This window comes from Falco rusticolus, chromosome 11, assembly GCF_015220075.1.
Source record: "Falco rusticolus isolate bFalRus1 chromosome 11, bFalRus1.pri, whole genome shotgun sequence".
NCBI classification, from domain to species: domain Eukaryota; kingdom Metazoa; phylum Chordata; class Aves; order Falconiformes; family Falconidae; genus Falco; species Falco rusticolus.
In genome coordinates this window covers 29,874,110-29,888,621 of record NC_051197.1, presented here as the reverse complement: position 1 = coordinate 29,888,621, position 14,512 = coordinate 29,874,110, and the positions used below count along the sequence as shown (strand labels likewise).

Below are 14,512 nucleotides of genomic sequence, written 5' to 3'. Positions count from 1 at the left end.
TTCTAAACATATGCAAAAAAACCCTAAAAGCTCAACAGAGCCTCCCAGTGCCACACAGACAGCCTAGAAAGAAACAGCCTTGAAAAATGCATAAGGGAGTCATACACCCTTGACCAACTGTCTTTCCAATTCTAGAAAAAGCATAAGTAAAGAACAACAGAAGTTATTTTCTACAGAAATACTGTGAAATCCCCAACACTATTCAACTGAGGGGCTTAAACAGACCATCTGGATTCATGCTTTTGAAAGCTCAAGTCACATTATGCTCAATCACACACACCTTTAAGGCTCTGATCCAAACCCCTCATGCATTCATCACAATACACACTGTAGAACAAGACAAACAGATGTGACCACTACCAGAGGGAGCATCTTTTTTTCCCCAGACACACATAGCCATTGTACCAACCAGGACAGGGCAAACAAGTATCATCTGTCCAGCCGAGGACGACAAACCAGGTAGCCTCCACAGATAATCCCTTCATTCTATCCCACAATTTCAACCATCCAACATGATTCTCTTCCTACTTCTTCCATCAACTATTGCTGTAACAAACTTGAGTGTAAACTTAAGTATCAACAGCTGAACCTCTCCTAAAGGTACCCAGCGAAATGAACTTCTTCCTGCAGAACTATGTACCTCAATAACAACTATACAGGAGTAAGATCAATTTCTTTCTCTGGAAACCAGTTGAAAGTTTTGTCTGTCTCCGGGTTTTCCTTCCATTATTGCTTTGAATACAGAGCCTGTTATACCAGGCAACTACGGCAAGGAAGTAATCTTCAGAGTTTAGAAAGATTTTAGCCCTCTTGTAAGTCTCACTTATTTTGATGTAACACTTCACTGTTACAAAGTCTTCCCACAAAAAGAAGAGGTTTAAGTTAGAAAGATAAGAACACCTGAGCCACCACAAGTTACTTTCTTTGGTGAAACATGGCATCCAGGCTGTAGACACACTGGGCAGTCCATCTATAACACATTTATCTGCAGGGAGTATTACTTCTCTCCGATCAGTATTTCCTCCAGATAGCAAATGTTTCCTCTTAACCGCGGTAAAGCTAAGAGAAAGGTTTGAGAATATCCTGGTTAACACACAGAATTCCTAAAGGTAGGAGATGCCTGGCTGATCAAAAATACATTTCATATCTTGAATTTTCCTCCCCCTCATTTAAATCCTCCAGTTTGGGTTGCAGGAGTAATGCTTTGAAGACTTACTGATAGGGTCCGATAGAAAAATGTCAAAAGAGACAAATATCTAGGGCAGGGAACAAAGCTGTCTAAACATTTAGATTAATTGCCTTAAGAGTTTAATACATCTCTGTACATACCACTTAGCTCCTAGTACTAGGGTGCCCCCTCTTTCTTTGGAAAGACCTGTCCCCTGCAGAAAGGGGTCTGCTATTATACACTGATATTTATACAATAATCTCTAGCTTGCTGCTCATATACTACCTGTATCCTTGGCTTATCATCACTGCAGTCAGAGCTCATCTCCCATTGAGTAGCTTAGAAATGCAAATAGATTTAAAATAATCAGTTAAAGTGCAGTGAATAGGAGGGAGATTACTATAGCTATAAATTCACCTTAGGAGTCCTGGAACATAATCAAGACTATATGACAACATAAGAGCATGACTGATTTCTAGATCTGTCACCTCCTCTTGCTTACTCATTAGTTCATCCATGTGTGTATGCGCAGAACAGTAAGACTTGACAGGTGAAGCGATTAACACAAGGTAATGACATCCCTGGAGAATTCATGCTTATAATTCCCTGCAATTATCCTACAATAACTAATAACTCCTCTTATTTTTAGTATTTAACATGCTTACAATATGGAGTAAGTGAAGACAGCTGGAGAGATACATACACTTAAGGCTGGAAAAAATTATAGCGATTCTGCTGAGCAAGCACTCAGCGCCACCAAACTGAGACACTTCAGGGTTACCTCTCTGTCCCAGGATGTTTACCATCTAAAAACAGCCCCAGGCATTAGCAGATGTGCAAGAGGGTTTTTTTTGTTAGAGAGACTTAATGTGATATTATTAGAAAGCAAAAGCCCACGAAACATAAAAACAAAGTGACAGCTGCCAAGAGAAACATGAATGCACCTAGGGAACATCACCTGCATGTTGTTGAACTTCATTTGTGATACTAATAATTAAGCTCAATTGTCTTTCAGTAAGCAATGGCGCTACTTCACAGATATAGCATACACCCTCCATCAGGTAGCTGAGCTAACAAAGTTTTAGGACAAAATATATATATATATAATACATATGGTAGTGTCTAACTTCATTTCAGATCCTGACAGTTAGTAAGGCCTCTTTTTAAAGAGATAAAATTCTCCCCAGTTTTATATTCTTGTATTACCCGATATTATCAGTGCTCTCACAAAGCATTCAAGATGAAAGAACATGTGATCATATGAAAGTAAACAAAGTTAAACTTGCAAAAGTATTTATGCAACACAGCTAAGCTAACAGCATTAAAATTCTGGCATGAAAATATGAATTTTAAAAAGTCATGAGCTGTTGCATTTTGTTTCCCTTGAAAACAGGAATAAAAAACCCGAAATTGTTTCATTATTAAAAGTGACCTTCCAGACTCCTTGTACCCTTGGTTTCAACAGAAGAGACCGTTGGATAAAAAAAATTGGGGAGTGTGCATTCAATTAACTGTGCACACATACAGAAGCCATGCTAAGTTTGCCTTAGAGACAACTAACTATTGCAGATGATGGATACATTTTGGAGGGGAAAAACACATCTGTTATTTTGTTGGAAAAGTATTTAAGCTTTAGCTGTTTTAGCCATTTTCAATCTTTTTCAAAGTAAGAAAATGTTTTACTATTGCCAAGGATTTATTTTTTTGCCACATTGCCACAGGTCAAAAAGAAAACAAAATATATTAAGAGAAAGGACTTGCAAACACCTTTGTGCAAAAAAACATGCAATAAATTTGAGCTTGAAAGATCAATGTTTTGGAAAGTTCTGAACACATCAAAACAGGATTTCTAATAGAAACTTCTGCAGGTGCTGAACCTCACCTTTTTCTCTTAGAAAAAGTTATAAAAGTGCAAGAAATAGGTATTTGTCAGAATACCTGACTACAACAATATTCTGAATGCTTAAGCACAAACCTATAAACATACAGTTTTCTTTAGATATAAACCCCCTCCAAGAAGCTCAAAAGTCACCACAGCTTGAAGGCAGGAGAAAAAAACCCTCACAAATCTTATGAGTGAAGCAAGCGAAGAGGGTTACATATGGTTAACTATATGCTCTCAATATATTATGAAATTATACTAGTACACCAACTCTAAGGCAATATCTGTATCAACTAACAAAGTACCTAGTCTCTCTGCCAGAACTTGCAGTATGTAATAAGTAAAACCTGTTAATAAAATTGTGCAATAAAGTTACCAAGGAATATTACATTCCTTTAAACTTTCAAGCAAAAAATTTGAAACAAGCACTGTCATATACAAAAGAAGCTTTTTTATTTTTAAGTTCTTAAATGTTACAGGCTATGGCTTACTAAGTGAAATTGCATTTACTCTGCAGTCATCTTTACTAGAACCAGGTTTAAATTAGGAAAGTAAAAAAAGGTAGTGTTCCTCCCCAAATAAAGACTGTTCATATGACTCAGTTATGTGCCGTACATTGTGGAAGTGTTCCAGGGCCTGAAGTGTTCTTTAAGTTCCATTTGTACTTAAACGGTCACGTGTTACAGCATCAAAAGAAACTACACTGAAGTTTGAAGCTCTGATAATGCAGTAAAGCAGAAGAGGGTTATTAATATGGCCACTTAAACCCTTCTTCTCAGCTTCCAAACTAGCACCTCATGCTTTCTTCAGTTTGGATACATCTTCTCAACCAGCTTAACGCAAGCCTTTTTTTCCCCCCCAAATAGTAGCTCCTCTTATTATCCACACAGAAAACTCCCTCCAGAAAAGAATACTTGTCACAAACGCCACCAGCTACAGAGAGGACCTTGGCACTTAGTAGAAAGGAAGCATCAGCTGGCTTAGTTTACTCTATGGGTATAGGTTTGTGACTGAAGACAGATTTTGGTAGTTTTCTAAAACTATCCTACTGACTGGTCTGCATTTTCCATGATTCTACCCACTGGTTTTCATCTTTCTTATCCCAATCAAGTAAAAAGACAGACTGCCATCAGACTTGCTGCTAAGTCCCCATTTCCCTCAAAATAAATGGCAAGACCAGACGCTAACCACTATGGCAAGGCAAGAACTGACAGGCCTGCACAGAGGTCTTTGGAGATGTGACAGTCTGCAGAGGAAGTCTTGGAAACGGAGGGAACACATAAGCAGGGACACAGGGAATCTGAAATAAGCCATGTGTCCCAATAGGTTTCAGGATGTTCCCAAGACTGTAGAGGATCTGCAGCCAAAATTAAATTTCTTTAGCCTTTAAAGAGATTCTGTCCATGTACATTATTACTAAAGCAAAGAGGCAGATACAATGAGATGGGAAAGGGTTCCCAGCTGCTTAAAATCAGTGGTGGGCCACTGTGCTATAGTATGTTAAAAACCAGAAGCTACACAATTTCCCTTCCCTTCACCCTTCCCACTCAGCACATGCAAACTAAAGGAGGTGTCAACAGCCCTTCCTTCTGGGAGAGTTGTTCTCAGTTTCAACTGGGAGGGGAGAAACCAAAGTCATCACTGACTTTATGGTACTGCCCCAAACACTCTTACACTTGAATCACCACAGGACTCCTCACAGAAGAGCACCCTGCTAAGTTGTGCATGAACCTCCAGAAGCACTTCCTGCTCAATTCACCTCCTAGACAAAGGCAGCATGACCAGGAAATACCTTAATGGTCCTTCAAGCTGCACTGAATCCTGATGGAAGGTGTTTAATGAATGCTGATTAACAATGGCTAGAGCCTGCATTACTTCTGTAGTGGTCAAGCTTCTGAAATTCTTTGCATAATACTAAAGACTACAAGAAATTTCTTGAATACAAGAAAATAAAAGGAGATATTCTGAAGATCTGAGAGGTGTTTGTAGACTGAGTCACCATAAAGTAACTTGTACCAGCACTCAAAAAAATGAAAGCTAAGATACCTCAATGGTTTTGAGCAAGGCTTGTATCTTTACTGTTTAAGTAAAAATAACTGTAATACCTATTTCTCCTTTTTTTCCAGCCCTGAAGGATCAAACAAATAGTATGCTTCATAGTGAACAGAAGTGGAAGCGTGCCATTTTGTCTTCACCAAGACGTTAAGTATGGAATATCTTGGCTCATTTTCCTTTGACATTAAGATATCATAATAATATCAGATATAATAAACAGTGTTTTCATCACTTTTCACAGGACATCATGCCTAGACTAGTAGGTCTTATACTCTACAAATGCAGCTTTACCTTTGACTCAGTTTTCCCCTGTAGTTAGTCCCTTTCCATTACCATTGTTGGTTCTAGTCAGAAGGCCATGGATATCTGTTGGTGGACAGACTTCAAACAACTTGCTTTGGGATGATTCCGTAACCAGGCTTTCAACCTATTCTGGACAAGCATTCTTACACCCTTTGCCTTTACATGGCTCAAGTTTGACCTTACAGTCACACTGTTGGGTCTTATGTTCTTCACATCCTTTATCAGAAACCATGACCTCCAAGAAAGCTTGTCCTACCTGTGTCCACAATCATTTTTCTAGGTTTCTGGATTATTTCTGGTATTATGTTTTATACATTGCCTGACATTAAAAATTTTAAGTCCCAAATGATAAAAGACTGTATACATGATTATGGAACCCTCTTGCATTCCTTGAGACATTCATAGAGAAAAAGGAAAGAGCAAATGTATTCTTTTATGGCACAGAATTAGTCATGGCATTTGATACACTAGAAGAAAAAAATTTGAGAGTGACAATTTCACTCCTTCCCCTTCTTTCAGTTTTCTCATCACAGAAAAAAAAAATATGGTTTCAAGAAGTTGATGTAATTTTACAGCAAGGAATCTCTACCTTCCCACATGCTTCACCAGTGTGAGACAGAACGGCAAGTGATTAAAAGTTGAAGCTGTCATATGTAAAGAGTAATTCTCCTTAAAACCCACATGTCCTCTGCCTGAGATTTCCCCAAACACGCCTTGCCTTTCTCTTTGCAGAGGTAATGCCTGGCTAACACATCACTTAAATGAACTGGTAGAAAGCAGCAGAAAGCACCTCACCCACTGAAACACAAAGCAAGTTACCTCTCGTTTGTTTCTCCTGGCAACTTTGAGAAATTCCATAAGGATCTGCAATTGGGCAGCATGGGACTCCTGTAAAACAGTAAATAAGGAAGTGTAACTCTTCCATACGCATTAAGAGAAAACCATTAGTTTTATCTACAGAAATCCAACTTAGCACAGAAACAGCTTTCACTTAGAGGTGAGGAAGAGAAAATAGCTTAAGGCAGTTTTAAGAATGGTAGTTTTACTTTGCCTCACAGGTTTTAAGGTGTTATTTGACTCACAACAAGTTTTTACATGAAGGCAGAAATTGTAACACCTCTTGTTTGTGCATTACTGAAGACTAGTAAGTTGAGATGTGTTTCAGGTTTTTTGGCTGCTGCATCTGAAATCGGTTTTGGAATACAGGTTCCTCACAGACCCACCTTTACTCTGGAGAATCATTAGCATCCACTTCATGATTAAAAGACTAAATCATTAAGTATTTTATATAAAAACACCTCCCCTCAAAATTAACATTTCTGTTAAGCGATTTCTGAAGATTTCTCCAGAGTGGAAGAAAACAATAAAGCCACTGATGGAATTAAAACAACCCTTTCCAATCTTTCTGTAACAGGTCATTTTCCTTAACCATTGGCTTAATATTTTCACCCAAATTGGCCACAAACTTGACAGGACAAGATAAGAGAAGCACAGGAGAAAAGAAATAAAACCTATATTCCAGCATTAATATAGCCCTAATCCTATTCCAGCATTCCGAGACTTATTTTCACAACCTACCAAAATATTTATTGTTAAAGGACTGTGAACATACACTCAAAAAGAATGAAGACTTAGAAGCACACAGAATCAATAAAAGGAAGATGGGACAGGACAAGTAAAGAGATTAGGATGCAAGACTACTGCTTTTCCGAGGTTATTTTCTTCTTCCCCACCCCGTGACAATAACAAAAGTGAAGCAAGTAAAACTAGAAAAGTTGTTTTAAATTGTTAGTGTCAGATGTGTTTCTGGTTTTTAAGGCTTAATATCCTTAAGAGATATTTCTGCTCAGAAGCATCCATACTTCCATACTCAGTCCTGTGCTGCCTTTGTTTCAGATTTGACACAAGAATGCTTAAGAAAAAACAAAAGAGGTTTTACTCTGAAGTAAAAAACCATACTCCCACCATAACTTCATTGAACCACAATTAAAAAAAGTTATTTACAAGACCCATGCAATAACATAACAGAAAATTTCTGCTAGTAGTCAGTAAACATTTTTGGGTTATTTTCCTTCCGCAAGAACCACAAGTTGTGTAAATATTGACTCTGCAAGAGTAAGATAAGCCATTCCCAAATATGACTTTTCATCACCCGTTTTAAAGCTCCATTAAAATCCACCCTCCTACCTGAATTTCACTAGGCCAGATTTTGTCATCCAGTTTAGTTTAGAAGGTACTGGCTCTCCTAACTAGAAAACAGTCACTTGAGAACAACAGCATGGAATGGCCAGATGCATGAGAACTATCCTAAACCAACTACATTTCAGTTAAGTCCTAGGAACAGCTCACTTCATATTGTATAAATCTTCAAACCAGGCTCATAAACAAGACATCCGAGCTTTTCTTTCAAGCATTAAATACTAAAAAGTCTTCAGAGATGGCACTCATTCAGATTCCATCAATTGTGGCAGATACTAAAAGGTGTTATCTTTTTCACATGTTCATTGAGTTTATTCCTTAACCTATATTTTGGACTTCTTCATGCTTACTACCAAGAAATATCTGATATTTACTTGTGCAACAGTCAATTAGCAAGCATTTTCATATGCACTTCCCTGTTCTGCTAGCCATTTCTCTTATCCTTTTCCATTTTCCCCTGCTTGCTTATATAACCCTGTCATGTCAGCAGCAACACTAAGCACGTTATGGGCATTGCAGTTGAAATGTTACTTTGCTACAAAGGTCAGTGAGATGGTCAACTTTTCAACACCAAAACGCAAGAGAAAATTCTGACTCATTTGGAAACAGAACCTTACTTCAAGAAAATCAAACCCTGAAAAGAGAAAAACTAGACAATGGTGTTCATTTAAATAAGACAAGAGAAACTTCTTACTGCTTCCAACTGCTTCTTCTTTTGCACCAGCAGCTCCAGCATGAGGTTGACGTTAGCCAAGTCAAGATTGTCTTGATCAGTTCCCAAAAAATCTTGAATTATCTGCCACCTATGGCCATTCTAGAAAGAACAAGAGATGTTGGAGAGACAGTGAGTTCAAGCCACCCAGGGCTATATCTAGCAACAGATACTAAAAAGAACACTACAATAACTTCATCCCTTCACAAAATTTCAAAACAATTTTCAGGAATCAAAATTCTCAATTCTACCACATGTATAGGATATAGCTCTTCTGTCTGCTGTGTAACTGCTTATCTTATTTGGGAGATATTTGTGCTTCATGACAGCGCAGCTGCTGCTGCTAGGAAGAGATTATTTCACAGCCACAATTTTATCTGATTTGTGCCCTAGTTTCTGAGATGTTTCTATGGGGAGAAAGAAGAAAAATGTTTATATAAGCTTAGTTGGATTACATCTATCTGAAATACTGTTAAGTGGCGATACCTTTTAATTTTTTTAAGCTAAGTAATAGGTAAGCCCTCATGCTAAATTCAAATGGAAGAAGGTAGTATCAACTTATCTTTTCTGCTTTCACCTCCCACACTACTTCTCTTAAGAGTATTTTCACAGGAAATGTGAGAACTGGGAAGAAGATGGAGCTCAGCAGGTTGATCTCATTTAACCTGTTAGAGCTGAGGACTCCTCAAGGAGCCAGCATACTACTGTGCTGCCCATTCTTCCCTACAGGCTGCTTGGTCTTCTTGTCAGTAGAAAAGTATCTTTTAGTACAGTAAAACCCAAATAATAGGTTAATGCTAATACAGCCTTACATCAAAAAGCCTGAGGAGCCAACAGGAACAGCTCAAATGTCTTTCCCTTCTAAGAAACAAAGCTGGATTAAAAAATCCTGTTCTAAAAAAGCTATGACACTAGATTAAGACATTTAAATTTGCAAGTAGTAAAAATACCATCCAGTCTAAACCAGACATATTCTCAGAAATTGCAGCCTATTTGTATCTACTCAGTTAAGAAAAATAAAATGTAACAACATCCATATGCAACAATTTACACAACTCAACAGAACCTGTGGAAGCCACACAGGTAAAAAAAAAATCATCAATCTGGAACAACCAGAAAAAAATGTAATTTATAAGCAAGTCAACAAGATTTGAGACAAACTAACATATTAATGTACTACTGCTCCACTACTTGAAAAATTTCAAAGATGCCTTAAAGTAATTTCTTCATAGCACAAACCCATGACCGAGAAATGGTGCATTTGCTACAGCACGTCTTGAATTACTTCTCTTAATAGCAGAAGTAATACAAGCAGAGAATAAGCACATTAAGGAGCTAGTACAACAGCAAGGTTTCCCTTTTTAGAGATGTCTGTATTTTTTATTTACTGCCAAGAGGTAGACAACATCGTTTTGGGCACGAAGTCATGGTAGATTTCCATGTACTGGCAGTTATCCAGAACAGATGCATCTACAGGCATGGCTTTTAAAGGTGCACTATGAGAGAGCAGAATCAATTTCCAACAAGTTACTGAACATACCTTCAGGTCAATTGTGTGCATTTTAAACCAGATATGGTTTATGCATATTTTATATTAAATATGGTGTATTCTATAATGAATATTAAAAACTTACTGTAACTAAGCAAGCCAATGAATCCTTAAAGCACCTAAACCATACAACTGCTGAAAACATTGGTTTCTGCAACACAGACCCTAAATTAATAACACTTCAATGGAGGGGGGTTAACTGACAAAACAAGGGCTCTGTAATTGTTAATATTACTTTATAATGTTATCTGTGAATTACAGAAGTCAAGGAAGCCAGACATAGCAGGACAAATATGCAAGTTTCCTGGTTCATGTCATATATTCTTTTTGATCTTAATGTACAAGAGCATCCACTACTGCTGTACAGGGGTTTTCATGAACTGAGAACACAGATCACACTCTGATTCTATGACATGAAGCAAGTCTAGAAGATACCCAGGCAGTTTTATCTGGGATCAGAGCCAGAACACCAGGACTCTGAAAACATCCTTCTCCCTCTTGTGGTTGGTATTTGCCTTCCTCCAATTTCCCTGTAGAACACGGCTTCTCGCACATGATCAGACAAGCGCGTGGCACTACTAGTCATCCATTACTCTCATTGTAGCTGTAATTTCGAACACTGAATGAAAATTATTACCTTTAAACAAGTGTTCTTCCATGGACAGTTTCCCAGGTTATATTCAATACACCATATGACACCTCGCTATGCCAGCGCAGCTTGCCTCTACACATATAACGCTGGCAGGAAGACCGCGAGTTAACAAGGTTGGGGGATCTAGTCCCACTGCCACTGATATTGCTATTATTCCCTCATGAAGCAAGCTAAAGCATCAGCTCAACAGTGTAATTTCTTTTAAGCCAGCCATGTAATGACCCAATTGCTGTACAAAATCATAAAATATAAAGTAAGAAAGTTGGAACATACGGTGCTACTCACTGAATGGTCCAGTTTGAGTCTTTTCTCCTCAGATCTTTGCTTCTGTTTAAGAATAAGTTCATTGACTAAAAAAATATAAGTAATTAGGATGTCAGAGAAGGGATGGATTTAGAGTTAACACCACCAGTACAAAACTCCTCCTCTATATTTTTACTTTAGTTTAGTTCCACAGTAGGTTTATCAGTAATTAAAACAGTAGAACATGCCTCTGCTTTTGTCCTCACAGATTTATTCCTCAGTTTATTTTTGTAAAGTATATAAATATTATCTTAAAATCATCAACTCATACAAAGCCTACACGTTCCCCAAATTGCTTCAGTTCCTTTTGCTAAGCACCCATGGTTCTTTGACAAAGTTTTTCAACTCCAAGGCAGAAGTATATCATAGAAGAGTATGCAGGAGATAAAACATTAACTGGTTTATCACTGGCTGAGAACAAGTACATCTGAACAGAACTTTTTCCTTTAATCACTATGTGCATTTCTAAAGATATATTTTTGCTACAGTTTTATTTCACACCAATTTAGTGAATGGTGCAAAGAGAAAGATAACTTCAACCCTTCCCACACACACAAAAGCTCTTCCACCTCCAACACAGCCCTCAAAGCCCTGAACAGGCACATGGAAGCAATGTTCTCCAGCCTAACATATACTTCCGGATCTGCCTCAGCATCATCTTTGGCACAACATCTCTGGATCTAAATCAGGATGCTCATTTCCTAAGCATTCCTTGGCAGGTGTGGCTTTTGATCTATTTACTATTAAATGGGTGGTATCCTAGCACATGAAATCAAGATTTGATTTAGTTTTGATATTCCACATTGCAATGTGCTTCCTTTGATGTTTTCTTCCCATAACTAAGTTTTAAGTTCTATTTCCAGTTAGGAATATTTCCTTCTTCTGTTTACAAAGCAAACAATTAGGATTGCATATAGGTATGTGCATGAATATTTTCTCTCCAATTTACACATATATACATCACATGGACCTTACTACAGTAGCCAAAACAGCACAGTATGCAATTTGCACACACACCCCCCCCCCCCAGTGCCCATGCTTTGTAAACAGGGCATGTTCTCAATAAGACAGACACCGGTGCAAAAAAACACAAAAGTAAATAGAGATTCAGATCTCTAGCCATCAGAAAAACATCTTCATTTTGCCTTTCTTAGCATGTAAACAGCAAGTCAGTGTCACTACTTCAACTCAGCATACAGAACTACTAGAGGTAGTGGAGTATTAACCGTTTACACCACTAACCACTCTTTTTAGTATATAAAACCCACAGTTGACCACAGGGCTGATGTTTGGATTTTGTTTTCAATATCCATAAGCTAGCTGTTTATAGAACGAATTTATAAATGCCTGACTCCTTTAAAAACTAAGGTGTTTCTCATGCAAACAAGCCTAGAGCTCACCTAAGAAGTTGGGATAGAGATGATCTATGTTGTCCACAACATAGTTGCATTTGGGACATCTGTTGTTGTCCTCCAAGCTCTGGTGAATACATTTATAGCTGTTTAAAAATGTAAAAAACAAACAAAAACAAGTGAGCAAACATGAAGGAACAGAACATAAGCAAGTAAGTAAGTAAAATCAACCTTTTATAACAGGTACTCTGCTTTGCCAGCTAGCAGCTGCATTGCCAAGATCCTACAGTGGAGTCAAAATGTTCCAACATTAACTCAGAGCATGCTACAGCAGAAAGACAGCAAAGTTTCTTGGCAAGGATTACAAGAGGTATTTATGTACTTCACTCTTACTTCCCTGAGGATTGTGGTGACACTGGATACTTCAGCCACGCTTCCCTCCCAAATTCATGCCCCTCTTCTACAGGTACAGCTAACAGACTGCATTATCCAGAAGCAACTCTTCTAGATTAGCCAAATACTTAGCAAGTGACATTAAAAGCTATTACACATTTTGGGAAATTGAGCAACCACCTTCATCACCTTCTCACATTTCCCCCCCCCACTCTCTGGCTGTTATACTCTCACCAGAGACTTCAGAGGTGCTCACTGTTGAGCTGTTAGCTATCCGAGGGACAGAGTAACTACAAAATGCACTATAGTACCAGATTTAAGCATCATATCAAGAACCTAGCTTGATGTCAACTGCTGGTAAAAGACATGTGACAATGTTGCTCTGCTCTTTCTAAATAAAGATATTTGAACGCTTCTCATCTTGGACTTCTAAAAAAAAGTTAGGGATCACAGGGATGAAGTGTTACTATAGAAAGCACAAAATCAGCTGTTATCTTACCTGTTGCAGGTCAAAGCATTTCTGAAAGCCAACTGAATCTGCTGCTTGAGGAAGTGGTTTACACTACTAAAATACTACTTCTTGTAAAAGCTAGGTCATTTATTTCTAGTTAATGGACACTATGAGAATTCAACACACTTGACATTAGAACATCATGGCTCCACACCTGCCCCTGGAGGGTGTGGTTTTGTTTTGTTTTTTTAACTTCTCCACAAAACATTCGCTCCTCATGACAGCCAGAGATAACACTGAAAAATAAGTGGACCCTGGGTAAATTCAATACAACAGAAACAAGTCTGAAGCATACTCCTCAATTTTTGAGAGGGAATTGCAACAGACAATGTGCAAGCCACTTCAAATTGTATATGGTCTTGCACAAAGGCAAGGAGGACCTCCCAACACCAAGAGTCAGTCCCAAGACCTCTACAAAAGGTGGAACCAATACAGGTAAGTTGACAAACTGTTCTGATGCTACCAGAAGTTTATGATCATTTTGTTTCTTTACAGGGGAAATATGGTAGCACAACATCTTTTGTTTTAAATACTAAGACTACTTTTCTTTAACCAGACTGGTACTCATCTTTTAAAATCTTATTTCAACCTCTTTCTTCAATGCAGGGATAGAAGACAAAGTAACAAGAACTCTGAGGGAAAGGGATTCACAGCAATGTCAGTCCACACATGCTGTAAGAGATGGACATTTTGCGCAATACAAAAAAATAATCTTACCAGAAGCTGTGTCCACATTTCGTCATGTAGGCTTCTTCAATCATATCAAAACAGATGGGGCTGAAAACAAAACAAAGCCAAAAATCACAAAGCTGTCTTTTTATGTTAAAAAAAAAGGAAGGAAAGTATTATTAACTCAAAGCAGCCACCTAATCACCCTTAGGGAATATTTTCTATTTGTAAAATGAAAGAGGACACACAAGTACAACAGCAACTGGGTAGTATAGAGATCAAAAGGGGCAATCAACAGCTTTTCGAACTCAGAATGATACTGCAGTTTGCTACAATTAGCAACCAGGTAAGTGTTCAGTCTTGAAGCTTTCAACAGTTGCAAACCCCCAAAAGCCTGCAACAAGCAAGGTTACAGAAGAACCTTCTAACCATCTGTACTAGCTCTCAAAATGTAAAAAAAATGGTTTTGACATGAACAGACATAAGGTGTTTATAAATAACACCAAAATTAGTTTATTCTTCCTTTTCTCAGCCAATAGCTATCTATAACTTTAAAAAAGGATGCAAAGAGGCAGAGCAGAAAAGAAATAGTTATTAGTTCTTGTTTGCATGACATTATAAGTAGGAGAAGGTGCCAACAAGGGAGGTGTGCCTGCAGAGCACTGCCAGGCAGCAGGCAGGGCTGAGGCTGCTAAAGAGCACAATAAGGTACAGTGCAACCAGAAGATAGAACAAACAGTCAAGCATGGCTTTAAAGTCAAAGG

The 14,512-nt window shown here is 38.0% G+C and overlaps 1 protein-coding gene across 3 annotated transcripts in view; it reads right to left on the bottom strand.

The window, feature by feature from the left end:
• COP1 (COP1 E3 ubiquitin ligase) overlaps window positions 1-14,512 on the bottom strand; it is a 127,862-nt gene that overhangs the window by 107,327 nt on the left and 6,023 nt on the right. For 2 of the 3 annotated variants that reach the window (XM_037403678.1, XM_037403681.1), the window contains exons 2-6: window positions 13,797-13,856; window positions 12,224-12,321; window positions 10,794-10,870; window positions 8,302-8,421; window positions 6,228-6,296 (exon numbers count right to left, since the gene is read on the bottom strand). In XM_037403678.1, coding sequence (XP_037259575.1) covers window positions 6,228-6,296; window positions 8,302-8,421; window positions 10,794-10,870; window positions 12,224-12,321; window positions 13,797-13,856 — 424 coding nt within the window. The remainder of the gene's footprint in view (window positions 1-6,227; window positions 6,297-8,301; window positions 8,422-10,793; window positions 10,871-12,223; window positions 12,322-13,796; window positions 13,857-14,512) is intronic. The other variant, XM_037403679.1, reaches the window with a different exon arrangement.